General features: G+C 38.7%; 1 protein-coding gene across 6 annotated transcripts in view; it reads left to right on the plus strand.

The window, feature by feature from the left end:
• Nucleotides 1–23556, plus strand: part of KIAA0556 (KIAA0556 ortholog) — a 195645-nt gene that overhangs the window by 42580 nt on the left and 129509 nt on the right. For all 6 annotated transcript variants that reach the window (XM_027862849.1, XM_027862850.1, XM_027862853.1 and 3 more), the window contains exons 4-5: nucleotides 15420–15496; nucleotides 21972–22141. In XM_027862849.1, the coding sequence (XP_027718650.1) occupies nucleotides 15420–15496; nucleotides 21972–22141 (247 nt within the window). The remainder of the gene's footprint in view (nucleotides 1–15419; nucleotides 15497–21971; nucleotides 22142–23556) is intronic.

Genomic DNA, 23556 nt, shown 5'->3' on the forward strand with positions numbered 1-23556 from the left:
GCAGGTCCTTTCCTCAGTTCTCCCTGGATCTGGGCTCTGGAATGGGTAGTAGATGACAGACCTGCCAATTTATATCTGTTTCAGTGCCCCAGATAGGTTTGGAAGTACCCCATTTTGAGTCTGGGACTTCCTCTTCCCCAGGTGCACAGCTTCTTCCTCGGTACTGGAGTGTTCATGTATGGTGTGCTCCTGGCCTAACCCTGTCCTCCAACATCCACAGAACTCCTGATCTGTCTCCCTATGCTAAGCTTATTAGGATTCTGTTTGGTGCATTTCTAGATCTGTTTAGAGAAGTTTGTGGAGTGGAGCTCACTCCTCTTGTTCCTACCACTCCACCATCTTGGCTCCCTTTAGATCTCTTCATTTCATACCATTTTGAACTTGCAGTCAAAAAACTTGGGTTCTCCCTGTACTCTTCCTTCAAAAGACACTGCTGTCCTGAGCATTCTCTCCACTACTGTATACTACTTCTTTTATTCTCCCAAGCATATCCATTTAGGAGAAGGATTAGCCCTATAATCATGTTCCTCACTGTCACTTCTCATCCCACCTCCTACCATCACTTAGTAACTTCTCCATTTTCATAATCCATTCTGTCTAGATTTATTATCCTGTTCAGTTCCTAATAGCAGTTATCTACTGGCCCCTAGGTCATCTGCCTCTTTTCTTAAAGAGGAAAGAGGGAAGGAAATGAAGGAAAAAGGGAGAAAGAAAAGAAGGAAGGGAGGAAACAAGGGAACAAAGGAGAAAACAAACATTTATTAAGTACCTACTATTTTCCAGGCATTGTACTAAGTGCTTTATAAATACTATCTCATTTGATCCTCACAACAACCCTGGGAGGTAGGTGCTATTATTATCCCCATTTTATAATTGGGGAAACAGAGGCTGACAGGTGTCTGAGGCTGGATTTGAACTAAAGTTTTCCTGACACCATCCAGATCCAATTCTCTATTCATTGCAGCACCTAGCTGCCCCGAAGAGTTCATTACTTGGCTTTTTCTCCAATGTAAATGTTGACATTCCCTCAAACAACCCAGCCTCCAGCCATACACGAGAAAGGTAAATCCTTGCTCTCATCTCCTTCATAACCAAACTCTGAAAATCATCTGACCATAGCCTCCTGATCTTTCCACCTTTTCCTGTATCAAGGCATCATAGTGGCTAGAGCACAAGACTTGCACTCAAGAAGACCTGAATTCAAATCCTGCCTTAGACATTTACTAGCTATGTGGTCCTGAGCAAGTCACTTAACCTCTCTTGATCTCAGTTTCCTTATCTGTAAAATGGGGATAATAACAGTACCCATCTCTCAGGGTTGCCATGAGGATAAAATGAGACAATATTTGAAAAGTGTTTTGCAAGCCTTAAAGCAGTATATAAGTACTAGTTATTGTTGGTGTCATTATTATTATTATCCTTTTTTTGTTTGTTTGTTTGTTTTTAGCGAGACAATCAGGGTTAAGTGACTTGCCCAAGGTCACACAGCTGGTAAGTGTCAAGTGTTGGGTCTGAGGTCGGATTTGAACTCAGGTCCTCCTGACTTCAGGGCTGGTGCTCTATCCACTGTGCCACCTAGCTGCCCCATTATTATCCCTCTTAAAACTATTTTTCATTCTCAGTACTTTCTGTCATACTATCCTTCCCTCCTCTCTCAGTCTCTCTCTTCTGCTCTGTTCACATATTTCTCCCTTGAAAATTTTGACCCTTTAATTAACCATTTCAACTTTACATTGTCCTCTGCCCTTGAATCTTTGCTTCTTATCCAGTTGCTGCTCAACCCTTTCTAAACCTCAAGCTCAATTTCTCAGTGCTTTTACTCAAGCTGCTGAATGCTGCTGAAGGCAATCACACAACCTGCTGCCTTGGCCACTACATGTTTTTGTTGTCTCTAATCTCAACTGTCCCTGGCTGCTGATGCCAGTCCTTTTATTCTCATCTTGCTCAGCCTGGTGTCTGTCCCAAACCTCCTCTCCTGTCCTCAGGTAAACTATGCCACCCCTTCCATCTCAGCAGAGAGCATTGCTTACCATTTTACCAAGAAAATTGAGGCCATATATCAAGGTATTTCTCTTCTTGCCCTTCTGTTCCTCACATCACCTCACAAACTTCCACACTCTCCTCCCTTGCTCCAGGCTTGGTAGGAGAAGGGGGCTCCTTTCTTCTTTTGACTGAGGTGAACTCTCCTTCCTGTGCCCTGGATCTTTTCCATCTCCTCCTCCTCCTAGCTCTCCCCTTCAATCACCTCTTTTCCCTGCAGTCTCTCTATATACGCTGGCTCTGTCTCTGTGACTGTTTCATTTTGTCTTTGTATCTGCAGCACCTAGCATGATACCTGACAATAACAGGTGCTTGATAAGTGCTCGTTTATTAATTGGTCTCCCTAAGCTATCATTTTATATCCTTTCCCAAACCCAGAAAAAAGTTGTCCATGCTTTAGGCCTCCATTTTCTCACCTCCCATTCACTTTCACCCTCTTGCATTCAGGCTTCTGACCCCTTTCCAAGATTAGCAACAATCTCCTAATTGCTAAATGTGGGAGCCTTTTCTCAGTTTAACCCTCTGTAACCCTCTTTTCAGCTTTGGATACTTGGCTACTCACTTCTCCTGGGCATTCTCTCCTCTCTTTTTGTGACACCGCACTGCTTTCTTGGTTCTCCTACCTGTCATTGATTGATCAACAATAGGTCCCAGCCCAAGCCTCACTTGGTCATTGTTTTAAGCTCTACTGGCCTTGAGTGAGAGTAAATAGCAATTGTTTCTACTTTGGCCAGAAACCCTGGAGGGTCTTCCCCTCCCAGGTTTTTGTTTTGTTTTTGTTTTTGTTTTGTGTGAGGCTGTTGGGGTTAAGTGACTTGTCCAGAGTCACACAAGCTAGTAAGTGTCAAGTGTCTGGTATGAGACTGGATTTGAACTCAGGTCCTCCTGACTCCAGAGTTGGTGCTGTATCCACTGTGCCCCCTAGCCACCCCTTTGCTTCATTTCTCACCTAGCCTTAATCACTGAATAGGTGTTGCCTCAGACAAAGTGAGACCTGGGAAAGTCCTTAGCTTAAAAAAGCCAAGGTCTCCCACTGCATCTAGGGCCATCTCCAGTCTTCCTGATTTATATCTTGCCAATGGACCTAGATGGCTCCAGAGAAGAGAATGAAGCTGGTGACTTTATATAGCTCTGCTTCACTTAAATCCAATTCACTTGTAAATCATGACATCACCTTCCTGATGTCATGGTCTTCATGAACAAAGAACAAACAGCCTGTTAAACCATTCCTTCTCAGTTTCCTTCACTGGGTATGTATATTCCAGATCTCTGTCCTTGGTCCTCTTCTCTTTTTCTATGTTTTATATTCCATACTATATACCATATCATTCATTCTCTAAAGGGTGTCCCTTCAGCTTTCTATTGACAGATATCTCTATCATCAGCTATAGAGTTTGGCTCATTGATTCTATGCCTATATGTAACATGCTCATTTTCCTCCCTAGGGATCCTTTCTACCATACACAGCAGGAATCAAACAGATTCAAAGCACTCTCTTGCTTCTTCATAGACAGTATTTTTCAGGTCTTCATTGCCCCATACCTTGTGTTTCTTACCCACTAGGCCACTGAGTCATTAAGGATGGAAGGACTCCAATGCCAGCAATAATAGAAGCCATTTATTTGTTCATTAAATAGCTATTTATTAAGCTATACTTTAAGAACTTTAGCATTCTACTTACAAGCAAACTTCAATCCTTTAATGATTGACTACCCTATACTTGGTAAGAAGGAACTGAGCTGACCATGATAAAATGTGTCCTGTCTTCAGAATTCCTTTGTCAAAAGCAGTGTTTCTCCCCTAGTTGTGTTTTGGCTACTTGCATAAAATTCTTCCCTGCTAGCTTGTCAAGCATATGAGCTAATTGATACCTGACCCAAGTTCCACATTTCGCCTTCCAGATATGATATCAGATTGGACCAGCCCATCTGGTTATTTGTTATTGTTGTTACAGTTGTTTCCCCAAGGACCCATCTCATGCCAATACTGTCCATGGAATTTTCTTGGCAAGGATACTGGAGGTGGTTTGCCATTTTCTTCTCCAATGGATTAAGACAAAGAGAGGTTAAGCAACTTGTCCAGGGTCACGTGTTTGAGGCCAGATTTTAATTCAAGTCTTCTTGAGTCCAGGCTTAGCACTTTATTCACTGAGCCATCTAGCCACCCCCCCCCCTTTTTTTTTGAATGGACATTCCCATGTACATCTGGTTATAACCATTTCTAGTCTCACCACAACAGCACTGTATTCTGCCACAATCTGAACAATCCCACAGACTACCTTTGATATAGTTGTCATGTTAGACCCTCTACTCACAGATTCTGAATTGTAACTGACAGTTCTGAATACCACATTTTATGAAGGACGTTGGTAAACTGGAAAATATCCAGATAAGGTTGATGACCAGGATGGTGAGATAACTTGACACATTCCACTTAAAAATGAGAAAAGAATGGGAATGTTTAGTCTAAAAGGGAGAAGATCATAGAGAGAAAAGACTGAAGGAAACAAGAACGAGGAGACTATGCCAGATATATATGATAAAGTATGTGAAAGGCTGGAATATGGAAAGAGGGGTTAGAGTTGTTCAGTTTGGACTTGGTGAAAACAGGAGAAGTTTTGGAAGTTTCAGAGAGGCGTATTTCAGTTTACTATAAGGAAAAACATCCTAATACAACTGAAAGTAGATACTAATACAGTCTGAAAGTAGAATGGGCTATATTATGAGGCAGTGAGTTCCTTCTCACTATGAGTGTAAAGCATGTATTAATTACATGTTATGTGCCAGACATTGTATTAGACACTGGAGATATAAAGACAAAAATGAAACAGACCCTGCCCTGAAAAACTTTATATTATATTAAGGAAGACTGTGTACAGTGTGTGTGTGTGTGTGTGTGTGTGTGTGTAGACACACAAATACTAAATAGTTAAATTACAAGGTCGTTTGGGAGGGAGGGCATTAGCCATTGGGATCAGGAAAGGCCTTTTATAGAAGGCCAGTGGGAAGGTTGTAGAGTAGATTCTTTTTCAAGCACAAGTTGGACTGGATGACCTCTGAAGTTCTTTCCAATAAAGAGATTCTCTGTCTTTCAGGAGATTCAGGAAAGGTTTGTAACTGAAATTTTTATTGGCTCAAAAGAAGGGAGGACATTTCTCTGTACTGGGCTCTTGGCTAATGGAGATGTATACACTGAAGTTTATACTCTATTAGAAAGCCTTTTCTCACTGGTCACACTTGTCACAGTATAATATAAAGTCAGTTTTTATGTTGTAGTTTTATTGTTAAGGAAGGAACTCTGTTGGCTGAAAACATATCCTACTCAACTTCATTAGCTTGTATAAAACTTTCCCCATCAAGTAGAAAGAATGTGTCCCATCTCTTTAGGAAACAGAAGTCCCACTAGATGAGCCTCATCAAAACCATCCATGCTGACAGCAAACTCTGTCCCTTTAGCACGAGCTTTGGTGCTACTTTGCCTGTTTCATTACCATCTGTAGGGCTAGTGGAAGTCACCAAATCCTGTTTACTCTTTTTCATAGAGTAAATATCTTTCTGCCTTACTGATTGGGATGGTGACAGATACAATTGTAAGCTTTAACAGTATTTCAAAGTTGGAAGGTGCTCCAGAGGTCATTTAACTTAACTCCTACCTGAATGAGAACCCTGCCACAACATCTTCAGCAAATGGTCATCCAGACTTTTCCTTGAAGACCCTAAATGAAGAACACATCATGTCCCGAGGCATCCTATTCTACTTTTGGACGCAGCACCAATTATGGGCACTCAGATTTGCCTCTTTTATTTTCTACACACTGCTCTTGATTTTGCCTTTTAGGACCAAGCAGAACAATTCCATACCTTCTTCACATGACAGTTCTTTAAATACTTCATGTTTCTTCTCAGCGTTCTCTTCAGTAAGCTCATTGTCCCCATTCCTTCAGCTCGTCTTCAGATGGAGAGATTTTAAGGCTCTCCACCATCCTAGTAATCCTCCTGTGAACACTGTTCATCTAATCAATGTTGTTTTTGAAATGTGGTGCTAAGAACTGAACACAGTACTCCAGATCTGGTCTTACCAGAGTAAAGCATAGAGAGACAATGATCTTCCTTGTCCCAGACACAAAATGTTTCTCCTAATGTAACATAAGAACACATGGCTGCTGAATTGCACTGGTTGACTCTGATTGAGCTGGCAGTCCAATAAAACCCTCAATTTTTTTTTATGATAAATTATTATTTAGCCATGCTTCCCACAACTTGTACTGGGAAGCTGATTCTCTGCCCCTCCCCCCCCATGCAGTGGTAAGTCTTTATTTACAGTTAGCCTATTAAATTTCAGGTTTAGTGTCCTGATGTGCCAAGATTTTTCTTTTGTGTCCATTGTGTTAACTTAAGTTCCCAGCTTTTGTTGTTTGCAAATTTGATAAGGGTTTCCTTTGTTCATAGAGTTGAGACCTTGTGGCACCACACTAGACTGGAGACTCCTGCTCAAAGGTGACGTTAAACAACCAGCTGAACTCTTTGGATCTGGCTCTTCAACCAGTTCCATCTCTACCCCAGTGTACTGTCACTTTGCCCAGTGGTGTAAAACTCAGATAGAAATGGAGCCACAAGACTGTGCATAAAGATACTTGTGACTGCATATTGATTTAGACAACCACATATTGATATCATCTATGTTCTACTGTATTTTTATTTATTTTGTTAAATATTTCCCAATTATGTTTTAATCTGGTTTGGACATGTTTGACACCTCTTACCTAGCCCATATGCCTCCAATTTTTCCACAAAAATAACATGAAGCACATTGTCAAATGTGCTAAAATCTAGGTTAATTATATCTGTAACATTCCCATGATCTACAAGTCTAGCAACCTGACAAAAAAGGAAATAAGGTTAGCCTAGCATGACCTATTCTTTCTTTAGGCATTTTTGAGTACATGCCCAACCAATACTTCTCCCTATATACACATATATCCTCAGCAAACTATCCCTTATAACAAATATTTGAAATGAAAAGAGCAGACAGTACCTGCCCCATTCCACATCCATAGTCCCACATAACAGTAATAATAATAATAATAATAATAATAATAATAATAATAGCTAACATTTATATAGTTTTTACTATATGTACCTGCCACTGTACTAAGTGCTTTACAATTATTATCTCATCTGGTCTTCTCAACAACCCTGAGAAGTAGGAACTATTATCATTCCCATTTTATAGATGAAGACTAAGGTGGAGGTTAAGTGACTTGACTTAAAGATCACACAACTAGTAAGTGTCTGAGGCCAGATTTGAACTCAGGTCTTCCTGATTCCAGGTGCAGTGCTCCATCTACAATGCCACCTAGATGCTTCTCTGCAAAGAGAGAAGGGATGTACATTTTTTCAACTTTTCTCCAAGGTCAACCTTGGTCATTATAATTTCACAATGTTTTTTCACAGTATTTCAGTGTTTTTGTTGTACCCATTTACATTGTTTTATAATGACCTATTCTTAATTAAGTCATGCTTTAATATTCCTCTCTGAGATAGATAAATCTAACAGACAGAAAAACATAGACCTGCACAAATTCTTGGATATATTTGACTGGCCAACGACAACTTCCGAATGGTAATATTAAATAATACTTTTATCATCATCCCATTGTATCTTTAGAAAAATCGGTCGTATGCTGGGACATAAAAGAATCATAAATATAAAAAGATGAGTATAATAAATAAATGAGTATAATAAATATAAGAAGATGAGTATAATAAATAAAAATATAATAATAAAATAATAAATAGTTATAGACCATAACAAAATAATTAAAAAGTAAATATGAGTATGAAATACAGACCTAGATGTAGACTAAGCAATGACATCCTGAATAATGATTGGGTAAAAGAACAAATCATAGTAATAATAAATGTGTTAAATATAATAAAGAAGGAAGAAGTATTTATTAAGTGCCTACTATGTACTAGGCACTGTGCAAGAGTTTTATAAATATTGTATCACTTAATCCTCAGAACAATCCTATGAGGTAGATATTATTATTATTATCCCCATTTTATAGTTGGGGAAACTGAGGCAGAGGGTGTTTCCCACAGTCACACATTTAGTAAGTGTTTTGAGGCAGGTTTTGAACTGAGGTCTTCCTTACTCCAGATGTAGTGCTTTATCCACTATGCCTCCTAGCTGCCTCTGATAACTATGAAACATTATACCAAAACTGAAGGGACACAGCTAAAGCAATACTCAGAGATAAAATTGTTTCCCTGAAAACTTTCTTTACAAAATAGAAAATGATTGAATCAGTTAATTTGGCATGTAAATAAAAAGACTAGAGAAAAAAAATCTGTTGGAGAATGGCTTAGTATTAGACATTTGTGATGATTTCCTATATATTTTGGCTATCTGACTTTTGTTGGTGATATTTTATGCTAATATTTTCCCCTGTTCTGCTGTTTCTTTTCTAATTTTATCTTCATTGGTCTTATTCTTGCAAACACTTTTAAATGTTATGTAATCAAAATTATCTAGATTGATAGGTATAAATTGGCAGTTTTCTCTTCCCTTTACTTTCAATCTCCTTTGATTATGTAGCACCCCCTCTGGGCTCACTCTCCCTGCTCTGAGTTGGTGGTTGACAACTTCTTCCTTTGGATTTTTAGGGATAACCCTGAGAGGATGGTTTTTCTTTTTTAGTACTATTGTTTATGAGCCCTCATCCTTTTTGTTCCCCATTGATTATCAATTATCCAGCCAGACTTAATTAGCATTAACACAGGAATATTTACTGAGATGATATAGTAAGAACAGTTGGTACAAAACAGTCCTTCCAAAAGTCTGGGATGCACTTGCTTTCTTTTACAAATGTATATAGAAAGTCCAGGGAAAGTGAGCTTTAGCTTAGAAAGCCCATATTGAAAAAAAGGTAAATTATAGCTTCTGGTTGAATAGAAATTCTTTTCTGCCTTCATTAAGTCTTCATAGAGTTCCCCTTAGCTAGTTCTCTTTTGGGCTTCAAAGTTTGGTGCTATTACAGAGTCCTGCAACTGACTTTCCTCAGTGTTTCTGGTTTGTCCTTGGCACATCTCTCACCTCCTGATGAACATGTTGTCATTGACCACTGATGTTTTGGGGACATTGATACTGATATTAATGGGAAGTCCAGATCTGCTGATCTCTTGAAATTCACATGATTATCCTCTGGTCAATAAAGGGTGAAGTAGAGAGGAGAGTGATGACTCAGTCCTTACCATTCCCCCAGGACACTTCCCTCAACCATCACTAGAATGGTTAGTTGCTAGAATCTTCTTCTGTTGGAATGCTGGGCTTGAAACTGACCTTCTGTAATATGCAGAGACCTAGAAGTGTTCATGGTTCCTTCTTTCAGTCTCAATCTATTTCCTGTGAACATCATCCAATAATCAAAGTATTTTACTTTCCCCAAAATGAATAAAGAACTGTTTGCATTCAGTTTACACTTTTGATTGATTGATTTGATTCAGTAGAAGCATGTTGGACCTGGTCATAACTAATTAGGTTCACACTTAATCTTTGATTCAAACAAGAAGTCATCAATTCTCCTGTTTATATTCATTGCAATTGGGGGGAAGGGTGTATGGGTATATGTCGAGCATCTTCCCCACAATTAAATCTGCAAGACCCCAGGCAAATACAGTTTTACTAGCCTAGCCTTTGTTAGGTAGACAGAAGCCTGTCATTCTGATATTTTAAATTGTGGTCCAGAAATCCATATCCCATTTCCAGGCATCACCTCCTTAGCCAGATGTCCCCTTCCCCAATCAGCTTTTCTCTTTTGAATCTCTTGCCTTCTGTGTGCAGTGATGATGTAAACAACTGAGTTCTTGTGTTCTCTGGTATCTTGACTAAGGCTTTGTAATCTCTAGAAATCAATTCTAGGTTCCTTTTGGCCATGTCATTTTTTCTTGATGTTTTGTTATTGATGTATATTTCAGGAATACAACAGACCTCTCCATTATTGTTGTCATCTAGCTGCCTCAATGCTCCTGAACAGGGAGTCATCAACCACCACCACTGTCTCTTCTTCTTCTGACTCTTACTGGATGATTGCCAACCTTAAAGGTTCTTTGACTCTATTTCATCATTTCTTGGAGGATAAGCAGCTGCTTTCTTCTCAGATCATCCAGCTCACTCCTATTTAGAAGAATCTTCCATTTGTTTTTTTTTTAGCTCCATGTATTTGATGTACCTTTTTCTTTTTCCCTTCTGTGTGACATTCTTCTACTCTCCAACCTTCTGATGTAGAACAGATTTCCTATCTGCCACTTAAGATCTGTTTTTTACTTTTTTCCGTTACATTAATGCTCCATAGTTGGATGTAAACTATGATGGTTATAAGTCATCAAGAAAAGGTCATACTCTATTTTGGAACACATGGTTAAATTTTTTTTTTCATTAAACATTGGTACTTGTGGAGGAGAACACTTCAGGAATCTGGAACATTTACTTCTGTGAAACAGCTTATACCCCAAAGATGCTAGGTAAATGAGGCATTGCTGTACTTGGGAATCAAATTATCTATATTTGGAATAGAAGGACCTTTCAGTTTACTGAATTTTATCCACTGAGAATTTTTTTTAGTCAGATATAGGCCATGTTGCCAGCAAAGGTTAGGTGGTTGGCAGTTACGTGCTCCAGGGAAATGGTACTTTCTCTGCTACTTTTAAGAATAGATCTTGCCTTGCTAGTCAATTAACTCTATTTAGGAATTCTAAAAATTCTGCCTAGAAATGAATATAAAGGACTTTGTTAAGCATTTTTAAATATGTTACCAAAACTTCTCTTTGAGACAAAGCTCCTTCTTTCCCCTTTCTACTCCTTACCTTTTAAAAACCAATCTTCTTCTGGTGATGTTATATGGCTGCAAATCCTGGAACATTTTTGTCTCTGGAAATTGAAGTTGATAAAAACCCAAATGGCAATGGAGAGGGACATGGTGGGCATGAATAACCTAAAATTCATTTTAACTGAGAAAATATGCAGAAGAAGTGACATAGAAGATGTCACAAAAATGTATTCCTTGAACAACAGATAGATCTACTACATAGTAAGAGCAAGAAATACCTGCATGCTCAAATGAGAAAGGCTTCCCAGCATGTTGAATGAATCTTCAGTGATGAATTTATGAGAGGAAATAGTTGAGAGCCACATAGGATGAACTAGACATAAATGGTTTGTGATTTGTACCATTGGAGCAAGTATCCACATTGATGAAATCACTTATCTAATAGAGTATAGGCTTCAGAGAAAGGATTGGAATGTTGACTAGAACAGTCAGAAGAAGCTTCATCGAAGAGATGGGAGTTGACTTGAGCTTTGAAAGATGGGTCAGATTTAAATTAGGTGAAAATGTAGAGAAAACACACACCAATCCAGGGAAATGGTATGTGCAAAAGCTAAAAGGAGGAAATCAGTGTTTTATGGAGAGAGAACTGTGAAAAGGTCATTCTTTTTGAAGTGAAGGATCCATTGAAGTGTTTGGAATTGGGCTTACTGTAGTAAAGGGTGAATATTGGTCTTAAAAAGGGCAATGACATTGGACAGTCAGGTAACATCAGATTATACAGGCCCTAACTTGATGTGATAGGTAATAGAAGGTCACTGAATTTAGTAAATATTTATTAAGTGTCTTCTATGTGCAAGTCATTGTGCTAGGGATACAAAAATAAATACAATACTGACCCATCTCTGAAGGAGCTTACAACTTGTTGGGAAGGATGAATATACAAATGCATCAATTACTTAAAATTCCTACTATGCTATGTGCAAAGTACTGTGCCAGGCACCAGGAAGGCAAAGATAAAACAAAAATCAGACCCTGCCCTCAGGAAGCTTAAAATCTGCAGTATAACACATATGCAACATGTAAGCATAAGTATATAAATGATTATTTGTGGAAGGAGAGAACATCACTATTGCTGTGGGGATCCCCAGGATTACACAGGAAATGGCATGTAAGCTGAACCTTGAAGGAAGTCAGGGATTACAAGAGGTGACATTAAGGGGGGAGTGTTCTCCAGGGATAGGGAATAGCAAATGCAGAGTAAGGCAGGCAAGAGATGGGATTCTGAGTGTGAGGAAATGAAAGAAGAGCAGTATATTTGGGATATGGAGTATGTGAAAGGAAGAGGTGTAAAGTAAGCCTGGAAAGCAAGTCTGGAATGAAATCAGGAAGGACTTTTAGTGGCAAGCTGACCGGTTTGTTCCCTATCCTGAGGCATTATCCAGGAACCATCAATGGTTCTCGAGCAAAAAGAGAGACAGCATGTATTGGGCCATATCTAAGAGCAAAAATGTGATTAATACAAAGAAGTCCAGGCAAAGTGTGAGGACACCTACTGATATCAGGGAATATTTTGTAGGGCAGAACACATCGAAGTTTAGTCTTAAAGGAAGAAATAGATGTCATTAGATGGAGATGGCTGGAGGGAAGGAGTCCATTCCAAGCATGAGCTATGGCATCAACAAAACCATAAGTAGAGCAGGCTAAGTACAGAGAGCAGAGATCAGTTTAAATTGGTTTGAATATGGAATGTATTCCAACCATTGCAGGTTACAACAGAGATATGACCTATTGAAAACACTATTATTTTATAAATTATTTTTTTCAATTATTAAATTTTTTCCCTATTCACATTTTTTTTTTGGGTGAGGCAATTGGGGTTAAGTGACTTGCCTAGGGTCTTGCAGCTAGTGTTAAGTGTCTGAGGCCAGATTTGAACTCAGGTCCTCCTGACTCCAGGGCCAGTGCTGTATCCATTGCACCACCTAGATGCCCCTCCATTCACATTTCCCACCCCATGGGGAATCAAGTCAAAGAAGAAAATCAAAAAACTCTTGTGACCTTTTGCAAAGTCAAACAAAACAAAATCCCACATTGGCCATATCCAAAAATATATGTCTCATTCTGCTTGGTTTAGTCCATCCCTCTCTGTCAGGAGGTGGGCAGCATCTTTTCACTATTCTTACTCTTAGAAGATTCAGCTGACAGTGTTTGGCAAGATCAATTTGGAAGCAGGGAGCCTAAGTAGGAGAGACTAGTGCAGTGATTCAGTTATGAGGAAGTAGGAGCCTCGACAGGATGACAGTAGGAAGCCAAGGGAAGACAAAAATATGAGAGACATTCCCAAAGGAAAAAAAATTTATAAGACTCAATGGTACTGGCTATAAGGGGTAAAGGAGAGGAAAGGGTTAAAGATGATTCCAAGGTTCCTAGCTCTACAGACTATGAGAATGGCACTATTGCTGACAAAAATAGTAAATGTAAGGTTGGAAAACCGTTTAGGGGAAAGATGCCAAGTTCACTTTTGGGCTTATTAAGTTTCAGGTGAAGGTAGAGTTTCCAGTAGACAACTCAAGATGGAAATTTAGAAGTCATTTGCATAGAAATGATGGCTGAATCCATGAGAATGGAAGGTCCTAGATAGGCAAGACTAGAAGATCACCATTTTAACTATGGTTAGAAGGATTCCTAAGGGCAGTTAGATAGCATGGTGGATAGAGTACTGGGCCTGAAGTCAGGAAGAAGACCTGAGTTCAAATTCAGCCTCAAACACTTCCTTGTTGTTTCCCTTGGCAAGTCACTTAACCCTGTTTGCCTCAGTTTCCTCATCTGTAAAATGTGCTAGAGAAGGAAATGGCAAACCACTCCAGTGTCTTTGCCAAAGAAAATTCCAGATGGGGTCACAGAGAGAGACAGAACTGAAACAAGTTCATAATAAAGAAAGCAAGAGGAAATAGAGAAGGAATAGTCAGAAAGAGAGGAGGAAAGCCAGTTTATTCCTTTATCCTAGAAACTAAGGGCAGAGAGGGTTTTGAGAAATACTAAGGATAATTAACTGTCCTCCAGAAAGCCCTTTAAGACTCCAAGTTGCACATCACGTGATCAACTGTGAATGACTTAGCTGTTCTTGGCAATACAAAGATCCAAGATAATTCCAAAGGACTCATGATGAAAAATGGTATCCACATCCAGAGAAAGAACTGATGGAGTGTAAATAGACATCAAAGCATACTATTTTTTACTTTTTTAATGGTTTTTTGTCTATGTTTTCTTCCACATGACTAATATGGAAATATGTTTTGCGTAACTGCCCATGTATAAGCTACATCAAATTGTCTGTCTTCTCAATGAGGAGGGAGAGAAGGAGAGAGAGAATTTAGAACTCAAAATTTGAAGAAATTAATGTTAAAAATTGTTTTTTACATGTAATTGGAACATATTTTTAAAAAAAGACTAAGTTGCAGAAAATAGTTGATAGAGAAATTGAGGTGAATAGGGACACAGAAAGGATACTGGGTTTGACTAGAATGGTGATTGGTGACTGGTGAGAGAGCCATTTCAGGAATATGTTGAAACAGATTACAGACCTGTGATTTCATTGGCTTAAGGAATTTAGTCCTAAAGAGGAAGCTCCTTCTACAAATGCAGGTTGGCACCTTCTGTGCCCCTTTGCAGAGGTGTCAAACTTCAGGCTGCCAAACTCCCTTGGGTGACAGGGGTCAGATTAAAATAAAATTGCAAAACATTTAACAAATAAATAAAAATACAACACAACATAAATAATGTTAATTTGTGGTTTTCTAAATTAATTTGTGACTGGCAGGGATTCCTTTCTTTTTGAGTTTCATGCAAGTGGCTGGCACTGAAAAGTTAAGTGACTTCTGCAAGGTTACACAGTCAACATATGTTAGGTGTACGATTTGAACTTAAGTCTTTTTGGTTTCAAAGTCAGCCCTCCATCCATTATGCCACACTACATCTCTAGTAGGAGAATGATTGATAACATTTTCTTTTTCTTTTCCTCTGGCCACTCCTCTTGGAAATCATGCTTTTCACTTAAATTCTTGTTTTGTTGTAGATAGCTTGTTTTGATATTTTGTTTAAAATTGTTCTCCTTAACTTGTCATAGATTGCAAAGTTATTGAGCTGATATAATCACTGTCTATATTCCATTCCTTGGTAAGATTTAGCTCTGACTATGACTATTGAGATAAGTACATAACTGCTATTGAGAAAGTGATAGAAAAAGTCTGAATATTTTCAGGATACTTGATTTTAAAGATACTTGGAATTTACAACAATAGGGAGACTAAAGGATATAATCCTTTTCAGAGAGCAAAAAATATTAGACCCAGAAAAGACCCATTAAATCACTAGACTTTCTCATGGGATTTGGGTCAATATTGTTTGCTGTAGAATGTTTTCCAGCTATGTGTTCAGGGACTTGTGCTTTCATCAAAAGCACCTTCAGTGTTTACATCAGGCACGTGACCTTTCTGTTAGTAATGCTCTTCTATAACAAACATCCTTTTTTTTTTTTTTTCCATTTCAGGGTTATACTAAAGACATGGTGACGGACTTTGATGAAAAACATGATGAGTATTTAATACTGCTTCAGCAGAGAAATCGGTAAGATATAGTCACTAATAGTCCTTACTGGTGGCACCTTACTGGAAAGCATGTATTATTTTTTACAAGTAGGTAGTATTTTGGAAGAAAGTGTTGCAGATTACATTTTTTACTCATGGATTTAGAATTCAGCTTTTACTATCTAAGCTTCAGTTCCTCCTCCAATTCATTGATTGGCACATTTGAGTTTTAACAAACTGTTTAGCCTCTTCTTGCTTCACTGCTGGTTTTTGTGTTTGTAAAAAGACATATTTTGACAGCACATGTGTGGGAGTACAATTTGTAGGATCAGCCTTCTAGGTCTTCTCTATCTAATTATTAAATAACAAAACTAGAATTCATAGAGCAGTAAAAAAATCTGATTCTCATGACCTGCCTCCCCACTCCAAAGAAGAAATGATTTCTCCCTCAGTTGCCGATCTTTGTATTCCTCTTATGCACTTACCATATTTTATTTTGTCTTATTAACTTACCTACTCATTTGTAAGATCTTTGAGGGTTTATCTCTTACTTATTTTTGTGTCTTTTTCCCCCAGCAACTTTTATATGGTATTTGCACTTAGTAGATGCTTAATAAAAGTTTGTTGAATGGTTATACAAATCCTTGTTAGCCTGTCATTACATACCAAGTTGGGAGAGTACTTTGAAGTAGAAATTGCAAACATTCTTTTTGTGTAAAGATTAATTCATTTTTCATTCATTTTAAAGGAGGTTGAGTTAATTCGAAGTGCCTGGGATGAAATCTGTCTCATTATAATAGTAGAAATAATAACAGTTCACAATAATAAGTACTTTATAGTTACAAATCATTTTATATACTAACATATGTAAAACTTTTGAAATTTGGTTAAAGCAGATGTGATAGAAGACAGGAAAGTGACTGGATTCAAAACAGCATTGTCTAGTTTGAAAGAAGTTTTATTATTAAAGAAGTCTTATCAGTATTAGAATTTTTTTGTTAATTTCAAGCTCGCTGTTGTTTGCTCTTAGATGGAATAGTCAGCGTCCTGTTATTGAAATGGGCCTGCTGCTGATTCCTTGGGCTTCTCACAACAAGAGGCCATGTGACTGTATAAGTGATTCTAGTCAGGAAAAACTTAAGATCACCTCTTGTATCATTAGGATAGCTTCTGCAGGAACACAGCTATTCTACATAATTTTTAACATCTTGTGGCTATTTAAAACTGGAATAGAGCCAATTTAGTGTTGACCAGGCTAATGTAAAGTACACTGGAAAGCCAGGTTCTAGTACAGGCTCTTACTAATTAGCTTATGACCTCAGTTTCTTAACCTCTCTGGGCGCAAGCGTCCTCATCTGAAAAGCAGGGTAGTTGAACACGATGACTTCTGAGACCCCTCCCCACTCTAGCACTATGATCAGGAATATCCCTTTCTAATAGAGGCCCACTCTGCAATGCTCTAGTAAGACCATATTTGGAATATTGTTTCAACGATTCGATTATGTCCAGAGGATGGCCATCAGGATAGTGAGGGAACTCCAAACTGAGGCTCAAAGTGACTTTCTCATGGCCAGAAATCACAAAATCAGAATTTAAGAGTTGAAAGAGATCTCAATTGAGGACCTTAAAGAAATCCTCCTATACCATACTCAACAAGTAGTCACTCATCCTCTGCTTGAAGACCTCCATTGTGGAGGAACGCACAACCTCCCAGGAAGTCCTGCTTTTGGATAATGCTAATTTTTGTGAATTTTTCCTGAAGTAAAATTTAAATCTACTCCTTTGTGCCTTCTGCTCATTGATCCTGGTTGTGCCCTATGGTGCCAAACAGAGTAAGAGTAATTCTTCTTCCACATGACCTTCCTTGAAGACAGCTATCATCTGTCTCCTAAGTCTTATGTTTTCCTAGCTAAACACACCCATTTTCTTTGATTGGTGCATATATGACATGGACATTATATGAAATGTAGCCAAGTCTGAACCCTAGTCTTCTGACTACACATCCACTACTCTTTCATATACTAAGCTGCTTCAAAGGGATTAGAAAAGGAATGTGAAATAGATTGACATGTTAAAAATGATGTTGTCTGAGAGTCTATGTAATTGGAATCTATAAATCATGAAGAATATGCACAGGATGAGTGTGGACTTGGTATGCAGATTTCAGAACACTACAACTAAGGCATAACCCTAAATTTGAAGAAATTCTATTTTACATAAATTTGAAAATCATTAATCTAATAAATTATACAGACAGAAAACAAAATAGTTGAAAAAGTTACAATTAAATTAAAAATATTAACTAATTATAGAAGGAGTTTTTTTTGTTTTGTTTTGTTTGGTTTGGTTAGAAAATATGTCCAACTATGGAGAGCTAGCAACTGTTCTGGATATTTCTATCAGAAGCATGATTCTAGACTTGGTGGAATACTGACATGACTCAACATGAAATTTGTTATATTTTATGTAGTTTATGACTAATTAAGTGTGCTAACAGAGTTTCTATTTAAAGAAAATCTTTAGCACAGTTACCTCCAAACTTATCAATTTGTAAATTTAGTTTTTCATACATTGGTTTCGCATATCAGTTTTCTCAAAGTAAAATACTTTTATCTAGACCAGGTTCTATCTCTGAAAAACTTTAATTCATAATTTCATTCATTCATTCCTTCTTTTCTTCCTTCATTCAGATTTGTCATCACTTAGCATGACGTGAGCCTAAACACTAGAAACAACATCCCCATCTTTACCCCTTCTATTTCTGTCCAAATAACTGGACCATCAGTTCATACAAGTAGATTTTCTTCATTCTAGTCAGCCATTTGTACCATTAGCTCTAGTTTGTAAGTCAGATATTTGATCTATTGTTCATTATTGTGCTGTGTGACCTACCCCATGATAAACTGACTCTTAACACATCTTTCACACAATTTTTCAAATTCTTAGTCTTACTGCTGCTTCCTCAGGCATTCCACAAATCAAAGAGTGGCTTATAGAGAATGTTCTCGGGGACCTAGCAGTTGGACACAGTACCTCAGTAATACTGACATCACAACCATCCTGAACCATCCCTGATGCTATTCAGTTTGATTAAATTAAACATGTCTATGTTAAGAACCGGTTATACAGAAGAAAATCTTAGAGTTGCACTTGGCAAATTATCAAAGATAACAAAAGATGGGAATAGTCAATGTTGAAGGGGTTGTGGAAAGACAGGCACATTAACATACAATTAGTGGACATATGAATTGATTCAGCTATTCTGGAAAATAATTCAAAATTATGCAAAAAAATGATAACATGTCTGTACCTTTGACCCACTGCTAGGTGTATACATTAAGGAAGTCAAAGATAGAAAGAAATATCCCACACAAAATATTTGTAGTAGCACTTTTTTTAGTAGCAAAGAATTGGAAACAAAGTAGGTGTCCAATATTTGAGGAATAGCTAAGCAAATTAGGATACATCAATATAGTGAAATATTATTGCACAATAAAATATAATGTATGCAAAGAATATTGAGAAAAATAGAAGGAAATAAGCCTTTATAGGAACTAAAAGTAAAGTAAAAAGATAGAAGAAAACAATATACATATGACTCCAACAATGTAAATGGAAAGAACAAAAAAAAACCATTGGAACAGAACACTGTAGAAAAAGTAGGAAAATATGCCTCCCTTATTTTGGGGGTGAACAAGCGGAGAATATGGTGCTTCGGGGGTATGGGTGTGGAATAGTGCATCTACTATTGGTTCTGGTTGATGTATTGGTTAGTTTTGCTGAACTAGTTTTAGTTTTTGTCATCTTTGTTAAAAAGGATGGCTTTCTAGATGGAGGAGGGAAATTGGGAGATTAAAGTGCTGTAAAAACAAAAAAATAATCTGTGAAAGATTAAAAAACAAAAAGCCTACAAAATAAAGCAAACCTACTGTGCCACTCTGCTAGCTGCTGAGAATGTAATGACAATCCCTGCCCCCAAGGAACTTACATTCTACTGTACCCAAAAGGAGGGCAGCCTGGGAGCTCTGGAAGGTAGCCTAGAACAGTAGAAGGAGCAGCAGTGACTGTGGAGTCTAGAACAGGGCTTCTTAAACTTTTTTCACTCAGAACCCCTTCAGTGCTTCTGACTCCCCCCCACCTCCCCGTGTGGGTTCACAACCCACAGTTTAATGGGACTTGAGTTCTAATGCCATCTCTGGGCATTTTTACCTGTGTGACCTTGGGTGAGTCACTTAGCTTCTCTGTGCCTCACTTTTCTCATCTGTAAAAATGAAGGTGTTGAAGGTGCCTTCTAGCTCTAAATCTATGAGCCTAGGAGCCAAATATGGGAAGACATAAATACACACACAGACATGCATACATGGGACATGCTAGGCAGCTGGGTGGCATAGTGGATAGAGCACTGGACCTGGAATCAGGAAGACTCGAGTTCATATCTGGCCTCAAGACACTAACTAGCTGTGTGTGACCCTGGGCATGTCAGTTAACCCTGCTTGCCTCAGTTTCCTAATCTGTAAAATGAGCTGGGGAAGGAAATGGCAAACTATTCTAATATCTTTGCCAAGAAAACTCCAATGGGGTTATGAAGAGTTAGACATGACTGAAAAACGACTGAACAAAAATAGGGCATGCCTTAGTGCTCTACCTACCTTATCAAAGATATCTGCAAAGCAGTTAGTCCAGTGCCTGGCACAGAATAAGAGCTTAACTAATGCTTCTCCTTATCCCTTCCTGGATCCATGCTGCCCAGACATACCCACAAGCCTCAGCTGACTCCTCCCTCTATCCTTGCACAATTTCTTTGCAAACCTACAGAATGTAACAAACAGCTTTTTCCAAGAGAGAGCAGCAGCATTCACTCTGTATGTTCTCATTAAGTACCCTGGCTACAGCAGTCCCAGAAGGAAATGCTGATGTAAGCCACCAACTTAGCCCCAGCAATGCTAAATGGCAGAAGTATAGTCAAACCTCCTGGGGCAGTCCCGTCTACACCCTCTTCCATCACTATGCCCTTCTAGGCTTCTTTAAAAATCTCTAGCCTCCTGCAGAACTCCTCATTTCTCATACAGACTGATACCCCATCTTGTCCTTTTTGCCCTGGGTAACAGCAAGTATTTGCTCTTTGTTATTCAACCTGCCTATTCATTCATTAATATAGGGCAGCACTGTTGGAGCCAGATATTTCTGCCCTTATTTTCATGGGCATTTTGCCTTTGGAGAGGCACTGTGGTTTAGTGGAAAGAATGCTGGACTTGGATTAAGCAGAACTTGAGGCGGCACCCCACCTCTGGCATTATCTGTGTGGCCCTGGGCAAGTTACTTAACTGCTCTGATCCTCATTCTCCTCTTCTGTAAAAATGGGGATAATAATAATACCTGTGGTGCCTACCTGCCAGGGAAGTTTTGGGCATCAAATGAGGATGTATACTAATATGTATAAAGCATTTTGGAAACCTTAAGGTATTATTCACATCCCCTTTATTGTTATTATTGCTATTTGTATCATTGTTGTGACGATTTTTATTTTTCTTGGTAAGCATTGTATGAGCAAAGTTCAATTTAATCCAGACCATTTTGCATGTTGTAGTCCATTTTCCTCCCTTGTTGCTGGAAAAGTATATTCTAATTCCTTAGCAGGATCCAAGCCCACTATGAGTTCTTTGCCAATATTGGTTACATAGACACTTGTAGTTTAATAGCTACATATCATCAAATGGCAGGACATTGTCTGGTAATGAAATTGAGGAGTGACGCCAGTCACTGTATAAACACAGGAACGGTACTCGTCACATTTCAGTTTCTCTGCCTCAGTTAGATGGGTGACAGCAATGCACAATTTAAGGATACCTGCAGACTGGCCGACTGAAGGAAAGCCATTAGGAAGTGGACAGAGGAATGCGTCCGTGCACTCTTGGAAGGGGTGAAGCAGCAAGGATTGGAAACTGACCACTTTCCCGCTACACATTAAGAGGTCGAATGTCTGAGTCTTCATCAAAACAGTAGATTGGACATAAAGAAGAAACAAGGGGCCTCACAGAGAGCCGCTCCAAACCAAACAGCAGACTGTGCGTGTGCACAGTGTGGAAGCGAGCCCCATCATACATCGATCTTTTTGCCACATTAGGATGAGGAATAACTCCACTGGAGACAGCAATTTTTAGTATGAGAGACAACGATATATGTCATAGCCTCCCCTGTATCTCAGTCACCCTGGGGTGAGAAGTGTGAGAGTTCATTTTTATAATGTGTATTAAAATTAAAATTAGAATGGAAGAAAATGCTATTGAAGTAGTCAGTAATAGTCTCACTCTTGCTGTTTCTCTGTGTGTGAAATAGGCCTCTTATAAATATGTTTGTATAAGAACAGCTGGGCCCCACAATTGCCTTCACTTAGACAGTTGTTAGCATTCAGCCTATGAGCTGGCATCCTTGCTGTCGGTGGATACAGTAATATAGACTTGTAAGCCCTACTGGGTAGTCTCCCTCTCAGGTATTGATGATCATTTCTCTTCCAGGATATTAAAGCATTTGAAAACTAAGGACCCCATGCAACTAAGACTAGAGCACTTAGAACAAGGATTTTCTGTTTATGTTAATGGAGCTAATTCAGAGCTGAAAACCTCTCCAAGAAAGGCCATTCTTCCAGATTTCCCCAGGAGTGCTTCACATGCAGAAGGAGCACATGGTAAGTTGGAGTTTTTTTTAAAACTTAGGAGCCATGTTATGATAATTCATTTTATTATAGTCTTTTAAGGTTTTCAAAGCAAATTTTCCATAACGAGCCTATTAGGTGGAAGTAAAGGAATCTTTATATTTTAATTTTACACATGAAGAAACTGAGGCTTACAGAGAGTTAGTGATTTTCCCATAGTCCCACAGCTAGTAGGTGTTGGAGCTGAGAAGTAAACCCAGTTTTCCCTTACACTTAGGTCAGTGTTTTGTCCACTACACCATCCTCCTTTCTTAGATGGTAGATAAGATCCCTGAGGTAAGCTTTTTAGACCAGGTCCCTTTCCCCAGAGTGAGGAGAGGGAACATGTGAATACAAACAGCTAGTATGACTAGAGACAGCTAGCTGGCACAGTGAATAGCATGCCAGGCCTGGAGGCAGGAAGATTCCCCATCCTGAGTTCAAATCTGGCCTTGGACACTTACTAGCTATATGACCCTGGGCAAGACACTCAACCCTGTTTGCCTCAGTTCCTCATCTGTGAGCTGGAGAAGGAAATGCCAAATCATTCCAGTGTCTTTGCCAAGAAAATTCCAAATGGGATCATGAAGAATTGAACATGACTGAAACAACTGAACAACAATATGTCTGATGAATCCATGAGTTCAGCCCCTGACATAAAAGGGATTCTGCCAATCCATATGTTTATGCTTAGGTAGTCTACTCATAATTATTGTATTCAGAGGTTTCTAGGGTCTGCTCACCCCTGAGTAGTGAATTTGTAAGATTGCTAACCTTGCTTTGCCTATCCCATCAAACCTCAGAAACTCTAGTCTCTCCTTTCTCCCATCCATCCGCCACACAGCTGCCAAAGTAATTTTCCTAAACCCTAAGTCTATGTCACTCTCTTATTCAATAAACTCTGTGCCTCCACATTGCATCAGGAATTGAATGCAAATTCTTATGTCTGGTATTTAAAGCCATTCTCAACCTGCATTCAACCTATCTTTCCAGGCTTATTCTGCTTTGCTCCCCCTCGCGCACCCTACTGGTCCAATCATACTGACCTTGTTATTTCTCAAACACTTCCATCAGTTTGCCTTCGCACAAGCTAACCCCCATAACTAGAACACTTCCTCACTTTTGCTCTCTTAAGTTCTACTTTTCTACCTTTCCTGATCCCTCCAACTGCCAGCAACTTCCTCTCCAAAATCCCCCTTTATTTATTGAGTATATATATTGCATCAGCCTTTTATGTATGTGTTGTCTCCTCTGATAGGAAGTAAGCTCTTGGAAAGCAGGGATTATTTCATTGTCCCCAGCACCTAATACAGTGCACAGCACATAGTAGGCACTTAATAAATGTTTGTTGATTTATTTGATTGATTGATTCACCCCACCTTCTTGGTCCGTTCCTAATTGATATATAA

This window comes from Vombatus ursinus, unplaced genomic scaffold, assembly GCF_900497805.2.
Source record: "Vombatus ursinus unplaced genomic scaffold, bare-nosed wombat genome assembly UNPS02014770.1, whole genome shotgun sequence".
NCBI lineage: Eukaryota > Metazoa > Chordata > Mammalia > Diprotodontia > Vombatidae > Vombatus > Vombatus ursinus.